The following is a 15596-nucleotide window of genomic DNA, read 5'->3' on the forward strand; positions in this document are numbered from 1 at the left end:
TTGACTAGTGGACCGGTGGGCCGACCGGTCAGACCATTCTGGCCGATTGTGATCCAAGTAGGAGTAGATTTTGTAATTCGTGGATCTTTGTAAACCTATTCGTGAAGGGGTATGACTTCCCGGCCTATATATATGAAGGCTAAGGCTAATTGAGGGTTATCCACAATTGAATCAATACAATTTGTCCTTTACTTTCGTCTCTCAAACCCTAACCTGTTCCAAACCCTAACTGCTGTTCTTCGCTCATCTCTACGGCGTTCTGAGTGGCCTGCCGATCTCAGAGCAACCATAGATACGCGAGCTCCGACGGGGTCGCTCCCAAGCTCGAGGTTTTAGGTCTTCACAGGCATTCCCTGTAGAACTGGTCTAACTAGTCGCTTATACCGGTCTGTGCATAGTGAGCCTGTTGGTGAAGGTCATGTCGACGATCCGCGCGTTGTAGTGCATCCTAGTGTATTTGGCGTAATTCTGTGTCAACACACTTTTTGGCGACTCCACTGGTGAAGAAGATCTTGGTTGTCGAAAACCAAACTAACCTACCACAAAGAAGATGGGTTCCATCACCAACCTCGACAAAGACAACATCATCATAGCGACGATAGGGGAACTCACCGAAGAGGAGCACAAGTCTTACCTAGTTGCCGAGGAGCACTTCAAGGTGCAGTTCTTGAAGGGCTTCGTCAAGAGGGTTGAAGAATTCGTCATGCCATCCTTCAAGCTGAGTAATAATCAGATTGAAGAGATCCCCAATGTAAGCAATGAACTCTCTGATTTACTTACGCAACTATCACTGATGCTCGATCAAAAAATTTCTGTTGCACAATTAACTGCGGGTGATATGCGCTTGCTTCCATGTCCGATGAAATAGATGCGTTGGAAAAGAATAAAAGTGTTGTGGCTAATTCTTATACATTGGACGTTTTAAATCATAGCTCATCGGCTACGCCAACGCCTGCATCAGATACACGCTTAGGCATGCCGCCGGGCTACTTTGTAGGGCAGACGCCGCCACCTTCATCGGTTCAGACAGAACCGGTCAGACCGGTCGAGGCTACCGCGGTCAAACCGGTCAGACGACCGGTCAGACCAGTGCGATGGTGCCTACTCTGTCTTCGCCTACACCACTCACATCGATTCCTAGTTCAGCTACCCCTGGCCGAACCAATGAGTTGATGACCTACACACCCCCTCGTACTGCAGCAGTGGGCAGTACACTGCAGGGATCCTGTCCCCATAATGGACCGATTCTTCATGCTACGCAGATGATGACATCTACTTATCCAGATTTGCATCGTCTTGCATCTGCATCACAAGCTTTGACCAGCGGGAATTATCAAGCCGATTTCTCTAGATTTAAAGAGGATCTGGCTAACATGATTAAAACTAAGCTTGGGGTGGATATGGGTAATTCTCGTTTGTATCAAAAGCCGTATACACCTGAATTTGATTTTATTTCTTATTCTGTTGGTTTGTGTGTTCCCGAGTTCATGAAGTTTAATGGTGATGATACTCATACAACTTTGGAGCACGTAAGTCAATACATTCTGCAGTTGGGAGAAACTGGTTTCCATGATGATTTATGTGTGCGTTTATTTTCTTTATCTTTAACTGGAACCGCTTTCTCTTAGTTTTCTACGCTTGCTCCAAATTCCATTCAAATATAGGACCAGTTAGAGCGTAGGTTTCATGGTCACTTTTTCAGTGGGGAAAATGAAGCTAAGTTGACGGATTTGACATCGGTTAGGCAAAGCCGTGATGAATCGGCCTCTGATTATTTCAGGAGATTCAAGGATATAAAAAACCAATGTTTTAATATGACAGTTTCTGAGATTAAATCCTTTTCAGATTATGTTACTATGAATTCTTCAACTAAATTTGAAACTTGGGAAACATTATAAAATTTTGCATAGATGTCGGAACCCCTGGCCCTGGTCCTCCTAACATGAAGCAGCTTGTTATAAAATAGGAGCCTTATTAGGTTTCGGTTGCCGACACCCGACAGAGACACACTATGCTAAGGTCTGATTGGGTTCTTTTTAACCATCAGAAAAACCTTCATCTTGTGTGGTTTGCAATTTGGATATCGTCCAAGCAATGTGGGAATAAAGATCAATCCTAGACTCAGCACACGCAATCTAGAAACCGCATCCCCTTCTTTTCCTCAAAACATATAAAGTTGTTCTTTGCACAAAGAGGCAAGGATCTATTGTCACACCCTGAAATTGTTGGATTTCAGGATATGATTAAAAGGAAGAATAAAGCAATGATTTTCTCATAATTTTAAAATTTTCCCAACATTTATTATCTTTACAGGAAATTTAGTTCATTAAAATAATTGGTTGTTTTCTAAATTAGATAAGGTTGTTCTTCTTATCTTGCATTTATGCTGCTTTGCTTTGTTTCTTGTTTGCCTTCGATTGAAGTTAAATTTCTAAATTTAAATTCAAGTGAATTTGTTTGCCCCCTTTTTTATTTCAAAATCCCCTTTTCCTTTTTGCTCCCTCTCTTTCTTCTTTTAGCCCAAACCTCCCTTCCTTTCTCCTTTCGGCCAGCCCAGGTCCCCCCTCTCTTTTTTTTCCTCTCCCCTTTTCTTTTTCCCATCTCACCTTCCACAGAGGACCGGTTGCTGGCCCAGCCCAGTAGCGTCCTCTTCCTCCCCCGCGCGGCCCAACCCACTCGGCCCAACAGGCTGGCACGACCTGCCCCGCGCGCCCCTTCGCTCTCTCCTCTCCCCCTCGATGCCAGGCGGGCCCCACCCATCGGGCCCTTCCCCTCCCCCACGCCGGCACGGACTTGAGCCCGAGTACGGCCACGCCGCGCGCCCCGCTCGGGTCCGACCCGCACACCAAGGCTGCCCCCTCACCCACTTAAATAGTGCCGCCCCATGCCCTTGGACCCCATCGACCGAAGCCGCCGCCGCCCGAAAACCTAACCCTAGCGCCCGCCTCTCCGCCGCCTCCGCCGCGCTTGGGTGCGACGCCCCGCCGCCGCTCCAACCTCGCCAAGTGCCACCACCGGAGCTGCGCATCATGGTAACAAGCCTCGCCAACCCATTCTCCCTTTCTCTCTCTCTCTCTCTCTCGCCCTCTCGCGTGCGCATTTGTTCGCCGGAGCAACCTCGCCACACACCGCCGTCGTGTGCCCTCTCCGTTCGCCAAGGCCCCGCGCCGACCCTCCCATCGCCTTCCCCTTCGCCCCCTCGTTCTCCTTGTGCAAGCCGCGCTCGAAACAAGCCCCGGATGGCCGATTTTGGCCAAGTCCGGCGACTCCGCCGCCGCACGTGCTCGCCACCGGTGTCCCTATGCCGCCCGAGCTGTCACCGAGCCGCAAGCCGATCCGCCGAGCTGCCCGACGAAGCCGAGCCACCTGGCAAGCTGCAAGCCGCCCAGCCGAGACGCCCTAACTACTCTGAGTTGTTGGATCAAGATCCAACGGATTAGAACTGATCCAGCCGAGTCAATCCCTGCCTCATACTGGTCAACTTTGATATTTTTGCAAAATAGCCCCTCCACTTTTCAATAATCAACCCTCAGTCCTGTCCAATTCAAAAATATTTAAGAAATGGTATTTTATTTTCTGCTTTAGCCCTTGAGCTTTTCCAAAATAGAACCCGCCGTCCAACAACCCTCTTTTTTCAAAATTGTGTTTTAGGTTTAATTAGGTTTTAGTCCTTGATTTCTTCAAGTCTAGCCCCTGGAAGTTCAAATCTATCGAGGATAAGCCCCTGGAACCTTGTTTTGGCCGTATCTTGGTCGTTTTAACTCCATTTTCATCAATTCTTGCGGTCACGTGATCCGTACAACTTGTGCAGTAGCTTTATCATCTTGTTATCCATTTCAACCCGTTCTTATTGCGTTAGTCTTCTAATAGGCTAAGCTATCGTTTAGTAGTGTTGTTGTGCCTGTTTTTAAATTAAACATAGATTTAATTTGAATAATATCCTCTCATCTAGCTTTTCTAATTAAAAGTTAATTAGATGTTTACCTCGGTTTTCATATTTTTTTTGAGCAAAAACCGTGGGGCAAGAGCCCCCCGGCAACATTAATTAAATAAGAGTTTTAGAGAACTTACATAAATGACTTAACCAGAGGTTAGCCAAGAGAGAGGAGGAGAAAAGGAGTACAGAAAATCAGAGCTGGTAATTACAAAGCATCGAGCTATGAGCTTATGGAATCATGAAGAGAAGTCTTAATCCTACATAGATGACTACATACTTCCTTCTTGAAATCATTCTTCCAGGTAGACAGATTTGGAGCCTTCCCATTGAAAATGAGGGCGTTTCTTTCCTTCCAGATACACCATGCACCTATCATGACCACTTCCATGAAGAAAGGAAATGGGAAAGCTTGCTTAGCAGTAGAAAGCTTTTCAAAGATGTTGCCTGCATCGTTCCAGAAAATACCCAAGACAAACCATCTGCAGTTTGAGGAAGAGCATGAAATGAACAGGTGCTCAATGGTTTCCTCAGTGCCGTCCTGACAAAGGGCACAATTATAGCCTTCCTCCAGAAATTTGCGTCTTCTCCTTAACATGTTTCTGGTGTTTAGCCTGTCATTCAACACCAACCAAGCAAAAAATTTAATTTTGGGAATACATTTGGATTTCCATATCCAAATGACTGCTGGGTGGGGAGCCACATTAGCAAAATGATGTTGGTAGTATTTGCTAGAAGAAAATCTCTGGTTTCCCCAAATGAAAGTCCACTCATCTTTAGTTCCATCCTGAACCTGTTGTAGCTGTTCCAGAACATGCTGAAGCTCTAAGAATTCGTTGTGTGCCTGCCTAGCCATGGGAATATTGAAACCTTCTAGTTGATCTTCCAAAGTTCTGAATTTCCAGTAAGAAATAGTTGGAGATTTGGCAAACTGAAATAGATTTGGAAAGGAGTTGGAATAAATTCTTCCATCAACTAAATCTTCCTAGAAACCTATCGTGTCACCTTTCTTAGGGGTACAGAAAGAAATGCCCCTATACTTTACATGAAGCCTTAAGATATCCTTCCACCAGAACAAGCCTTTTTCTCTTGCAAGATGAGGGACAGCTTCCCTGTAATATCTTTGCCAGATAAGTTTGACCCATTGCACGTTCTCTTTTTTGTAAAATTTGTCTAATTGCTTGATCAATAGAGCCTCATTTTGAAGGCTGAGGTTGATGACTCCAAGTCCTCCCTTGCCTTTTGGTCTTTGAACTAAATTCCAAGCTGCTAGATTATAACCATTCTTCCTGAAATCACTTCCTCTCCATAGCCAGTTTTTCCTATGCTTATCAATAATTTATATTACAGCAGTAGGAATTTTGAGAGAGCACATGTAGTAAGTTGGGAGGGAAGATAGAACTAAATTTACGAGCTGCAAACATCCCGGTTTTCATAATTGATGTTAATATGCTTAACACTAACTTAAATGTGTTTTTTTTAAAATATTTGTTTAGTTCAACACGAATCATAAAGCTATGCATTTAGATGTTGTCACATGTTCTTTTTTAATTAATTGTTCAGTGGATCGCAAGGCAAGGCGCTGCGGCTAGACTGTGGATCGCGCATCGGTCCTGTCCAGGTAAGGTGGGGCATCGTTCTGGCCGGGGAGCAGTGGCGTGTGACGTAGGGATGAAGCGGTGGCGTGTGTCACCGGAGAGGGAGAAGAAGGCCACGGCATTCGCGCGGAGGCATGCTTCGTGGTTCGCATCACGTCTGGAGGCCGTAGCGGCAGCCGTGGGATGACAACGACGATGGGAGCAGCAGCATCGAGGCAACGGCGAGTGTGCGGCGGCCCCGGAGACAGAGAAGGTGTGCTCCTGCGATGGTCTATGAAGAGCCGGAGTCCTGTATGTTAGGATGGGTGGCGATGTCGTAGGTTAGGGGGAGTCATGTTTAGGGGGAGATTTTTAGAGTAAACACGCCATAGGTGTGTTTCTGGCGTGCCTACGTGTGTGTCTTGCTGTGCGCGTGTGTGTCGCGCTGTGCACGTGTCGAGCTCGTTTGGCGAGCTCGGGTCCAGTAGGTTGGCAAGGTCGTTGCCGTCCAGGTCTAGGTGCAGATTGTGCGGAAGTGCGCCAGCTGCTGTGTTGATCGAGTCTTGGAGTTGTTAGGAGTAGTGGCTGTAGGCGCCAGTCTGTGCGGAGAAGGCCGCCACATCCGGAGCGAGCAAGCGGCTCCCTGGGCAAGGCTGAGCGGGTCCAACAGGAGTGAAGGATGTGGAGGAGAGCTCCTGATGCGTCCCCGGCCTACAAAAGTCCATGTACTTCGTGTGCTCCGGAGTGTCGAGTTCAATGTAAAACAGAGAGGCCAAGATACAGGCTGTTCATCTTCTTCCTCGGTCCGCCGGCATGTGCGAGAGCGAGAGCGAGCGAATCAGATTGAGAGCGAGCAGAACATGCGTTCCTGGGCAGTTCCAATAGTCCCATCTCATCTTTGCATGGTTGCGCTGGCGGGGCTAGCCTGGGCTGCTCTAGGGCTTGGGTGGCTAGATCTGGTGCCTGGTCAGCCGGATCCAGCACCCCCTGGTCAGGGGCAGCGATGGTGGTGTCGGCAATGGTGGGGGCGGCTACGCAGGCCTGGAGCGCTGGGTTCTCCATTCTCACGGCCGGGTCCTTTGGGCTAGGGGAGGCGCCCACGGTGGCTGGCGGTGGCTAGCATTCTTAGCTGTGGGTACCAGGGTTAGCAAGGATGGCCGGCAATGGCTTCGCTGTACGGCAGTGTGCCGGTGCCCCTCTGGAAGGGTTCCTATGGGATGTCAGGAAATGACGATGGTAGAGACAGCATGCTATGACCTGGGGTCTTGGCCTGATCATGTGTTGGGGGACATCTTGGGCGAAAGCCTCAGTGATGGTGACACCCATGGGCGTTGCTTCCCCTGTTGAGGGTGTCGTGTTTCTCAAGCACTGTCTTCCATGGGCAAAAGCCCGGTCCATCTCGGACAAGTGACAGTGGCATCCCTGACATCATTCCCTTCCAGAAGGTGTCTCTTTTGATGTTTGTCATGGCCACGACATCACCTTCAGTTGATGCTCTTCACTTCTCGGCGCCCAGTATGCATGTGGAGGGGGGACTTGCAACGTGAAGTCGGAGCTGCTATGTCAGTGGATGTGGCTCGGCAATGATGATATGAGGGGAACCCCCCTTTTTGGTTGACTAGACTGTTTTGGATGTCGTCAAAAGCAGGGGGTGGGCCAGATGTTCAAAATTGGAAGTCAGAACTGTTTTGGTTGACTAGACCTGTTGCGGCCTTTCACTTCAGACCATCTGCCTGTCTTCGTTAGGATCATCTAGGGTCTGCCATGGGATGTCGCAAGACTCATGACAGTTTTGTGCTCTTCCACGTCATGTGGGTGAGTCAGCCCTTTGTGTGCCCTGTGTTGGTACCATGTTCGGCTACCCTTCTTGTACATACAATTCTTTCATCTGAACTGAGCGGTAGAGCTCCTGCCTTTATTTAAAAAATAAGAGATAGAATCACAGAAACACATAGTGAGTAATCATTGTTTGAGTGCGGTAACCTTATACATGAATAAATCAGCAATGAAATGATATCTCCCAAAAGTAAAAGGCAAATTTTGCTCACGGACACCGTTCAATCATGGAATTGGCCAATGCACACCGCCAAAATGATAATTTGGCCAGTACCATTATGAAATGGTGGTTCTTGGCTGCTGGACACCGCATGCAATAAAATATTTATTTTCATGGTTAGGTAGAGAGAAAGACACGTGAATAGACCACATTGCCCCCTGCATGTCGTCTTCTACCTCTAGATTCCACACTTCTCTCTCCTCCATTCCCTCAGCTCTACACTGTGCATCGCCGCTCCTGTCCCCAACCCCGCTTGCCCCACCGCACTCCCCACGGATGGTAGTGGGAACCAGCAGGCAACACACACCCCCATGAAGACTAGTAGGAATGGGTCGAAGGTGTCACGAAGACGGGACATGAAGCCAGGGCACGAAGTCTCTGGAGTGATGTCCGTGTGGGGTGGGATGAGCCATTGCTGTCGGGCATCATTCGTGTGGGTGTGACGCGCTACTACCAGGGTTGCTCCATCTATGTCCGAATCTGAAAAGGAACAGGGACCACCACCATTAGTAAGGGTAGGGGCATCGTAGAGGTCGCAGCTGGTTGGATTCATGATCGAAGGCGACCATTGTCATCGCAAATGGTGCGTACGCCTTCGCTACCGCCGTTGGTGATGTCGAGGCCGCCGCTGCATGGGTAGCAGGTAGGGAGGCGCATCGTATTCAAATGCGCCGGCCGCTGCCGTCGATGGTGTGTCAGGCGGGGCGGGGGGGGGGGGCACGAAGAAGTACAACTCCTGCTCGTCGATGTGTGCCAGGTCTGGGAGCTCCCAAGGGTCCTGGCAATACAGGTGCACCATGGGAATGATGTCCAACTTGTTGAGCGACCTACTTTAGGTAGAACCCAAGCAGATGACGGATTTAACGGAAACCATGGTAGCTCCAGCTCCGTTGTCGCTGCACCAGATGACGGTGGTGATGCGGCAGGCCATGGCTCCACCATGGATAAGTACCGAGTTAGTACATGTTGCTTGGCCTTTGCTAGTTGCTTGATGGATCGATGGAGAATTGGAGACAAAGATGGAGATAAGAGAGAAAGGTGGAGTCTAGAGGTAGAAGATAACTTGGAAGGGCAATATGGTCTATGCACGCATCTTTCTCTCTCCCAAACCATAAAAATGAAAATTTTATTGCGTGTGGTGTCTAGCAGCAAAGAACCATGGCTTTATAATGGTACTGGGCAAATTGTTGATTGGGCGGTGTGTATCGTCCAATTCCACAATTGAACGGTGTTTGTGAACAAAATTTCCTAGAGTAAAACTAAACTCAGGACTACTATTAAATGAAAATTTAATACCAAGTTCTACAGCCTTTTTTTTTGAAACACCATCTACAACTTTGAGCACTGACCTACTCAGTTCAGGAACATAAACGTCACCTTTAGTGTCATCTGTGTTAGAAATATAGAATATCAATAAGCCGAAACACTCTACAATGCCAACAACACTTTATCAGTTTACAAAACCGAAAACTTTGTTTTAAAAACTCGGGCAAGAAAGAAGAGAACAAAAAAGTTGGTGACATCTCCTTACTCCAGTTCATTTGAGGTCACATAATTTCGAAGAGTATGTGTTAACCCATGCATAGCATGATATGTCTGGCTCCTCCTTGCCTGTATTTTATTCTGAAAGTGAACAGAGTGTGAAGTGGAGTAGCTTGGTATTACAATATAAGTAAAAAAACAAAGAGGTGGAGAGCAGCCATACCTGCAGGATGCTTTTTTGTTCACTAGACTCGGGCTGCCCACGAACTTGGCCCTCAAAGCGGTATCCATGAGGTGTGTTTGTGGGCTTCACCTGGCAACTTGGGCCATAAATTGTCCCAGACCCACAAACAGACCACAGAATCCTTGGTTTAGAAATAAAATATAGATTACAAAATGCGCAGCAAGTGAAATGATTAGAAGGTTAACTTTATTGGTACACAAAAATTTCACATGAACTTATTCTTGTTTGGCTGGACATTAGATTTTTTTTTGTTTCAACTAACTTATTTCAAGTTCGAAGTTGAGTTTCTAAATTTTATACAACATAGGTATCATCATCAGTTGAGTTCATAAACGGTCTCTTAATTTGGTGTGAAATTGAATGGCTGAGTGTTTGTTGGGTGCCATTGCACTTGCTGTGCTTGTCATTATAGTGACCAACCAATATATTATAATTTATTTCTCAACAAACATGTAATATGTTTTCTTCTACAACTTGTTTTGTTCAGCCGTTGATATACCACAGGAATATATTCAAGTACTACAATACATAACAAAACACATGTACAACAAAATTTTATTTATGGTTTACCTTTTTCTCTTACAGATTAAGCTATTCTTTTCATCCTACAATCCATTCCTGTTGCGGTTTACAATAGCTCACAAGATGAAGAAGGTAAAGGAAGTTTTAACCAACATAGAGAAATAGGGTTGTGGGACCCTTGATCTGGTGCCCCAAGATACATCAATGTGGGCTGATGAGGTGGCTAGAAATCAAGCTACTATTTCACCCACCAATGGGGGCATCGACATTATTAGAATGGTAGGAAGGGATACTGAAAAAGAAAAAGTTAATCAAATTACTGAAAAGTGAAGCTGATGAGGTTGTCTCAATCATTCCTATTGTTGGACTTGGTGGCCTGGGGAAGACAACACTAGCCCAATCAATTTTTTTTTGATAGTAGAACCAAAACCTTTGATCTACGGGTATGGGTCTATGTGTCTAAGAAGTTTGATCTACAAAGAATTGGGGAAATAATCATATCAACAGTGAGTAGGAGTACCAGTATTGAGCCAAGCGAATGGTACATCACCCTAAAAGATGGCAATTTGCAGTCCATTACTGAAATGTTGAAAAGTATGCTCCCTACCAAAAAGTATTTGATTGTTCTTGATGATATGTGGGAGGAAGGTGTGGATAATTTGGAAAAACTAAAGCATATGCTGCAATATGGTAGGAAGGGAAGCAAGATCATATTAACTACACGAATGCAACATGTAGTGGATAAATTGGATATTGTTGCTCTAGCTAGTCAAGGAATAATCCGCCCTGTGCGCAAGAGTGACCAAATCAATTTAAGCATTTTATCAGATGATGACTGTTGGAATGTGATGCGACAAACACCATTCTGGCAAGATGAGGATCTATGTGGATTGGAAGCAATTGGTAGACAAATCGCCAAGAAGTGTGCAGGTCTACCACTACTAGCACGATCTCTTGGATTTTTGTTATCCCAACATAAGTCTACAGCGGCATGGGAAGATATAATGGACAAGAAGATTATTTTGGGTATGGAAGAAAATACTTTGTTGCAAGAGCCTTTGGAGCGCCTCATGTTGAGCTATTACTACATGCCGTTAAAGTTCAAGTTGTGCTTCACATATTGTGCAGTTTACGCCAAGGGCTTTACTATTGCTAGTGACAACCTCATCCAGCAATGGAGAGCCCTTGGATATATTCAATCAATCGTCGATGGCAAACACTGTGTCGACTATTTGTTGGAGATGTCTTTTCTTCAAATTTCCAAGACTTCTCCGGTCAGTAGAATAATCTCTTTTCCATCCATTGATTCATTCTGCATGATACAATGCTACTGATGTTAAACTCCAAGATTGTCAACAGATCTATGTTAGTACTTATTTAACAATAAATTGAGTGGCATGGTGGTCTTACCCACAGTTATCACTGCAATCCACATCCATGGAAACACAATGAACACACGAACTATTTTGCCACTTCTCCATAGTATTTCAGTAAAAGAAAAGAAAGCATCATGAACTATATGAGCAGCTAATGTGCCAAACGCCCAAATTTTTTTGGGAATGTTAAGTTGGGATATTTACTTAATATAACTAACTAGAGTCATAATAACTGATTTTTATTGTTAAAAATTGACCAGCTATGGCTAAATTTTTGTTTACTTCATCGAATGGCGACTAATGAATCATAGAATTCTGAACATTCAGGCTATGAATCTTTTTTTATTTTCTGAATAGATGATTGTTTGTTAGTTAGAAAGAAAGACACTATCAGAAGGTAGAAGGAAATGATCACATTAATATTCTGATTGAAATGTTTAATTATAACATGATGAAAGAATTAAAACCAATATACTCTAGTGATAACTCAAGAACCTCAAGCTCGTTTTGGAAACATAAAAACCCAAGAACCTCAATGGCAATGAGGACCCTAGCGAACAATATCTGAGATGGAAAGGAATGACCTTTTTCCCAAATATGTAGGAGGGGTGTGCAAGTTTATAGTAAAAGAATTAAATGATCCTTAGTGCAACTTGGCTACAACCAGCACTAGGCTCAAGGAGCCAATCAGAATAAGGACTAGGTTAGATGTTTTGAAATTTAAAATATGGAACATAATATCTAATCGAAACAATAAAAATTTGTTGGAGAAGAATTCGATGGTAGCAAAAAGATCCAAACAAGCTGGGACGTGTCTAAGAACTTTAGAAGAATCATACCTTAATATATGTAAAAATACTACAAGATATAAATGAGAAAAATAAAACAATCATATTAAACAAAGCATTAAGGAAACATGAAAATGTTTTGTATACCCAAACCGAATGGATCATATAGAGAGGAAAAATAGGCACATAGACAAAAGCCCCCACATGCTATTGTGGGTGTCTATTTGGTATGCGATGTATATCGGAGTTGTTTGGTTTATGCCCTGCCGCCACACCCTTGGCTTGGCAAGCATCTTAGCTCTAAGCGCTCGAAATCAAACGCCTAGGGGAGCTTATTGGTTTATGCAAGTTTGTCTCAAGGCAAAGCAAATAAGCCCTATGAGTGAAGGACGGAGAAAAAAAATGCTGTAGTGCTGCTGGCTTAGGGGACGACAAGAGCAACAGTGAATGAAAATTTTGGGAGAATCAGAGCGGGACAGGTGGAGTGAAAATATTGGGAGAAAACTTGTTGGTACCCAGTTTTTTCTTGAGATTCTCTAAAAGTGGAAATAGAAATCCAATTTAAGCATCTTGGGGTCTATTAGGATCAGTGCAAAATTGTTTTTTTTCTTGAATGATGCAGGAGAGCTAAGAAAAAGCTAAAATAGCTCAAGGCTAGAGTCACCAATCCTAAGCAGAACGCGGACACACCTAGATAGCAAAAAGATCTGAGAAGATCAATGCTAGTATTATTATTTTGTGAAATTCACTCAAGGTTTAACAGCTAGGAGTAAGAATCAGCTCGTTCGTTACCATCAAGATAATCTTTCTCGCTACTAACAGTAGTAACAACTGATCTGTATGCAGAATGCTCCAGAGGATGCTGAAGGTCCCATCAAGGTGACGATGCATGATTTGGTTTATGATCTTGCAACGATAATACTTGGCCAACAGTTAATTGCTATAAATGATCCCAAAGAATTGACTCAGAACAGCCTTGAGAAGAATTATTGCCGACATATGCAGTTTATCAATTATCAGAAGCAGTCTATTGATCGGAAAAAAAAATTCCAAGTAAAATTAGATCTCTCCACTTTACAGAGTGCGATAGATTGCAGCTTCAAGATAAGTCATTCTCTAAATGCAAGTATTTGCGTGTCTTGGACATAAGTGAATGTTCCATCCAAGGGAAATCTGTCCCCAGCAACATATCGTTGACATCTTCCATTCATCAACTGATGCTGCTAAGGTACCTCGATGCCTCGGGCTTGCCAATTACATCACTTCCGAAATCCTTGCATAAACTTTAGAATATGCAGACACTAATTCTGTCTAACTGCGCACTTGAAACCTTGCCTAATAATATTGGTAGCCTTCTTAACCTTTGTTATTTGGACCTATCTGGCAATAGCAGCCTCAATAAGTTACCCGTGTCATTTGGGGAGCTCTCTGCACTCTGGTTCCTCAACCTATCAGCATGCTCTAAAGTTTATGAGCTACCTGAGTCAATTGGCAATCTTATTTCTTTACGTCATCTAGACATGTCAGGCTGTAATGTGCTCCAAAAGCTCCCTGACAAGTTCGGTACCCTTCCTAACCTCTTGTTCCTAAACTTGTCCAGCTGTTCGAAACTAGTTAAACAGCCTGACAGTATTAACATCAAGTCTTTAGAGCATCTAAACCTATCAAGTTGCCACCAACTACAAGGCCTACCAAACAATTTTGGCAATCTTGAAAATCTCATGTTCTTAAACCTCTCTGACTGCTACAATGCACATATGTTACCAGAGTCCTTTTGCCGACTTAAGCATCTAAAAGACCTAGATCTTTCAGACTGTCATGATCTAAAGGAGCTCCCTAAATGCTTTGGTAATCTTTCTGAGCTTCATTCTCTGAATCTAACCAGCTGTTCTAAGCTGCAATCATTGCCCGAGTCATTTGGTGGTATGTCAAAGTTGAAGCGCCTTGATTTGTCATATTGTATAAGGCTTGAAAATCTGCCATCGTCATTTCGTAGCTTGAAGCTTCAAGTACTGTACATGTTGAATCTCCATGAGTTGCCAGAGGGTATTAGCAACATGTCTAGTCTCATCAAGTTTGAAGTCCACACAGTAAAGGGGTGGGATATAGACTTCTTTGGAACTCCTTCCATTTTGAGGCTGCCTTACAGGGTAGTAGAACATAGTGTACATGAAGTGCACGAGGTGGGTTATTGGCCACATAGCAGTATAGTGAGCATTGGGAAATTGGCTTGTCAACACCTACGGATTAATCACCTTGAGAAAGTCAAGCATTCGGAAGATGCGGAGAGAGCTAAACTGAGAGATAATGCTGACCTCCAGAAGCTATGCCTTTCCTGGGGCCATGAAGATATGACAGAGAACAAGAGTGATGCAGAGGTGTTGGAGAACCTTATTCCTCCTCGGACTCTAGAAGGATTCACACTAAGAGGTTACATGGGCACAAACTTGCCTAAATGGATGCTTGAGATCTCCTCCTATCTTCCATATCTCACCAGTATCAAACTCATGAATTTAGCATGTGATGCTGTTCCTCAACTTGGGATGCTGCCCAATCTCAGGCTGTTGCTTATCATCCTAATTCCCAACATCACGAAGATCAGAAAGGAATTCTATGGAGAGAAAGGAGCATGCAAAAGGTTGCGAGTTATTCAATTATACGGATTGAAGAACATGGAGGAGTGCTGGACAACACGGTCAGGTGAAGAAGGTGATGATTTCTTAATCCCTAATTTGCACATGTTGGATATATGGGACTGCCCAAAGTTGAAGTTCCTGTCGTATCTCCCCAAAAGTATGTATTGGGACTTGACCTACGGCGATGAGGTGCTACCACCAATGCATGAGTTTGGGAGGCTTTCATCTTCCACTCTTCCTTTTGAAGCCAAAATCAGAAGCAAAAGTTTTACTTCTGACAAGTGGGATCAACTTCAGCACCTTGCCACCCTCGAGGAATTGAGTGTCACTGGTTTCCACAGCTCATTAGCCTCCTTCCCAGAGGCCACTCCATGTTTCCCCTCTCTCAGAAGACTACATTTGATGCTACTCAGCTTGGAGATACTGCCGGAAAGGCTGGGGCAGCTCATTACCCTTGAAAAAATAATCATCAGGGGCTCGCCCAACCTGACATCTTTGCCTCAAAGCATACGGAACCTTACCGCCTTGAAGAGACTGGAAATTGGGAGCTGACCAAGACTGATTGTGTCATGTGGGGATGCACGTATGGCCGGCCCCAGAGAGTCCAGGGAGACGTCCAGGTTCAGGATTAGTTAGAGATGTTTTAGAGATTTTGTTTTGTTAGCTTGGGAGATAAGTTGCTTAGAGGTTTGTTAGGAAAGTTTGTTCAGGATTGGCGTCATATAAGCCAAGTCCTAGGGATCAGGAAGGTAGGCTTAGATTGATTTGTATCTTGGCCGCATCCCTGCCTCCTTGGTGCGTCGTGAGCTGCCACCATTGCTCCGCCGCGCCGACGAGGTCTAGGGCCACGTCCAGCCACCTGTTTCAAATACAATCTGTGCAGAATTCCTTCCTCCAATCTTCTGTTCCCTTCCATCTGTGACAACTTGGTATCAGACAAGCCTTGTTGCGTGCCCATGGGTGATCGTGACGATCTGAAGA

The 15596-nt window shown here is 44.8% G+C and overlaps 1 protein-coding gene across 1 annotated transcript; it reads left to right on the forward strand.

Annotated features, from left to right (window-relative positions):
• The first annotated feature begins 550 nt into the window (after nucleotides 1-550).
• LOC120684851 (putative disease resistance protein RGA1) lies at nucleotides 551-15167 on the forward strand. Its single transcript, XM_039966716.1, has 3 exons — nucleotides 551-751; nucleotides 12826-12911; nucleotides 13865-15167. The coding sequence occupies exons 1-3, from the start codon at nucleotides 551-553 to the stop codon at nucleotides 15165-15167; spliced, it is 1590 nt and encodes a 529-aa protein (XP_039822650.1).
• Nucleotides 15168-15596: the final 429 nt, after the last annotated feature.

Source organism: Panicum virgatum, chromosome 8N (assembly GCF_016808335.1).
Source record: "Panicum virgatum strain AP13 chromosome 8N, P.virgatum_v5, whole genome shotgun sequence".
In the NCBI taxonomy this organism is placed as follows: Eukaryota; Viridiplantae; Streptophyta; class Magnoliopsida; order Poales; family Poaceae; genus Panicum; species Panicum virgatum.

Coding starts and splice junctions, on each gene's coding strand:
- LOC120684851 (XM_039966716.1), top strand. CDS start 551: ATGGGTTCCATCACCAACCTCGACAAAGACAACATCATCATAGCGACG. Junction 752..12,825: donor AGATTGAAGAGATCCCCAAT/GTAAGCAATGAA, acceptor ATCTGTATGCAG/AATGCTCCAGAGGATGCTGA. Junction 12,912..13,864: donor ACGATAATACTTGGCCAACA/GTTAATTGCTAT, acceptor GAATCTAACCAG/CTGTTCTAAGCTGCAATCAT.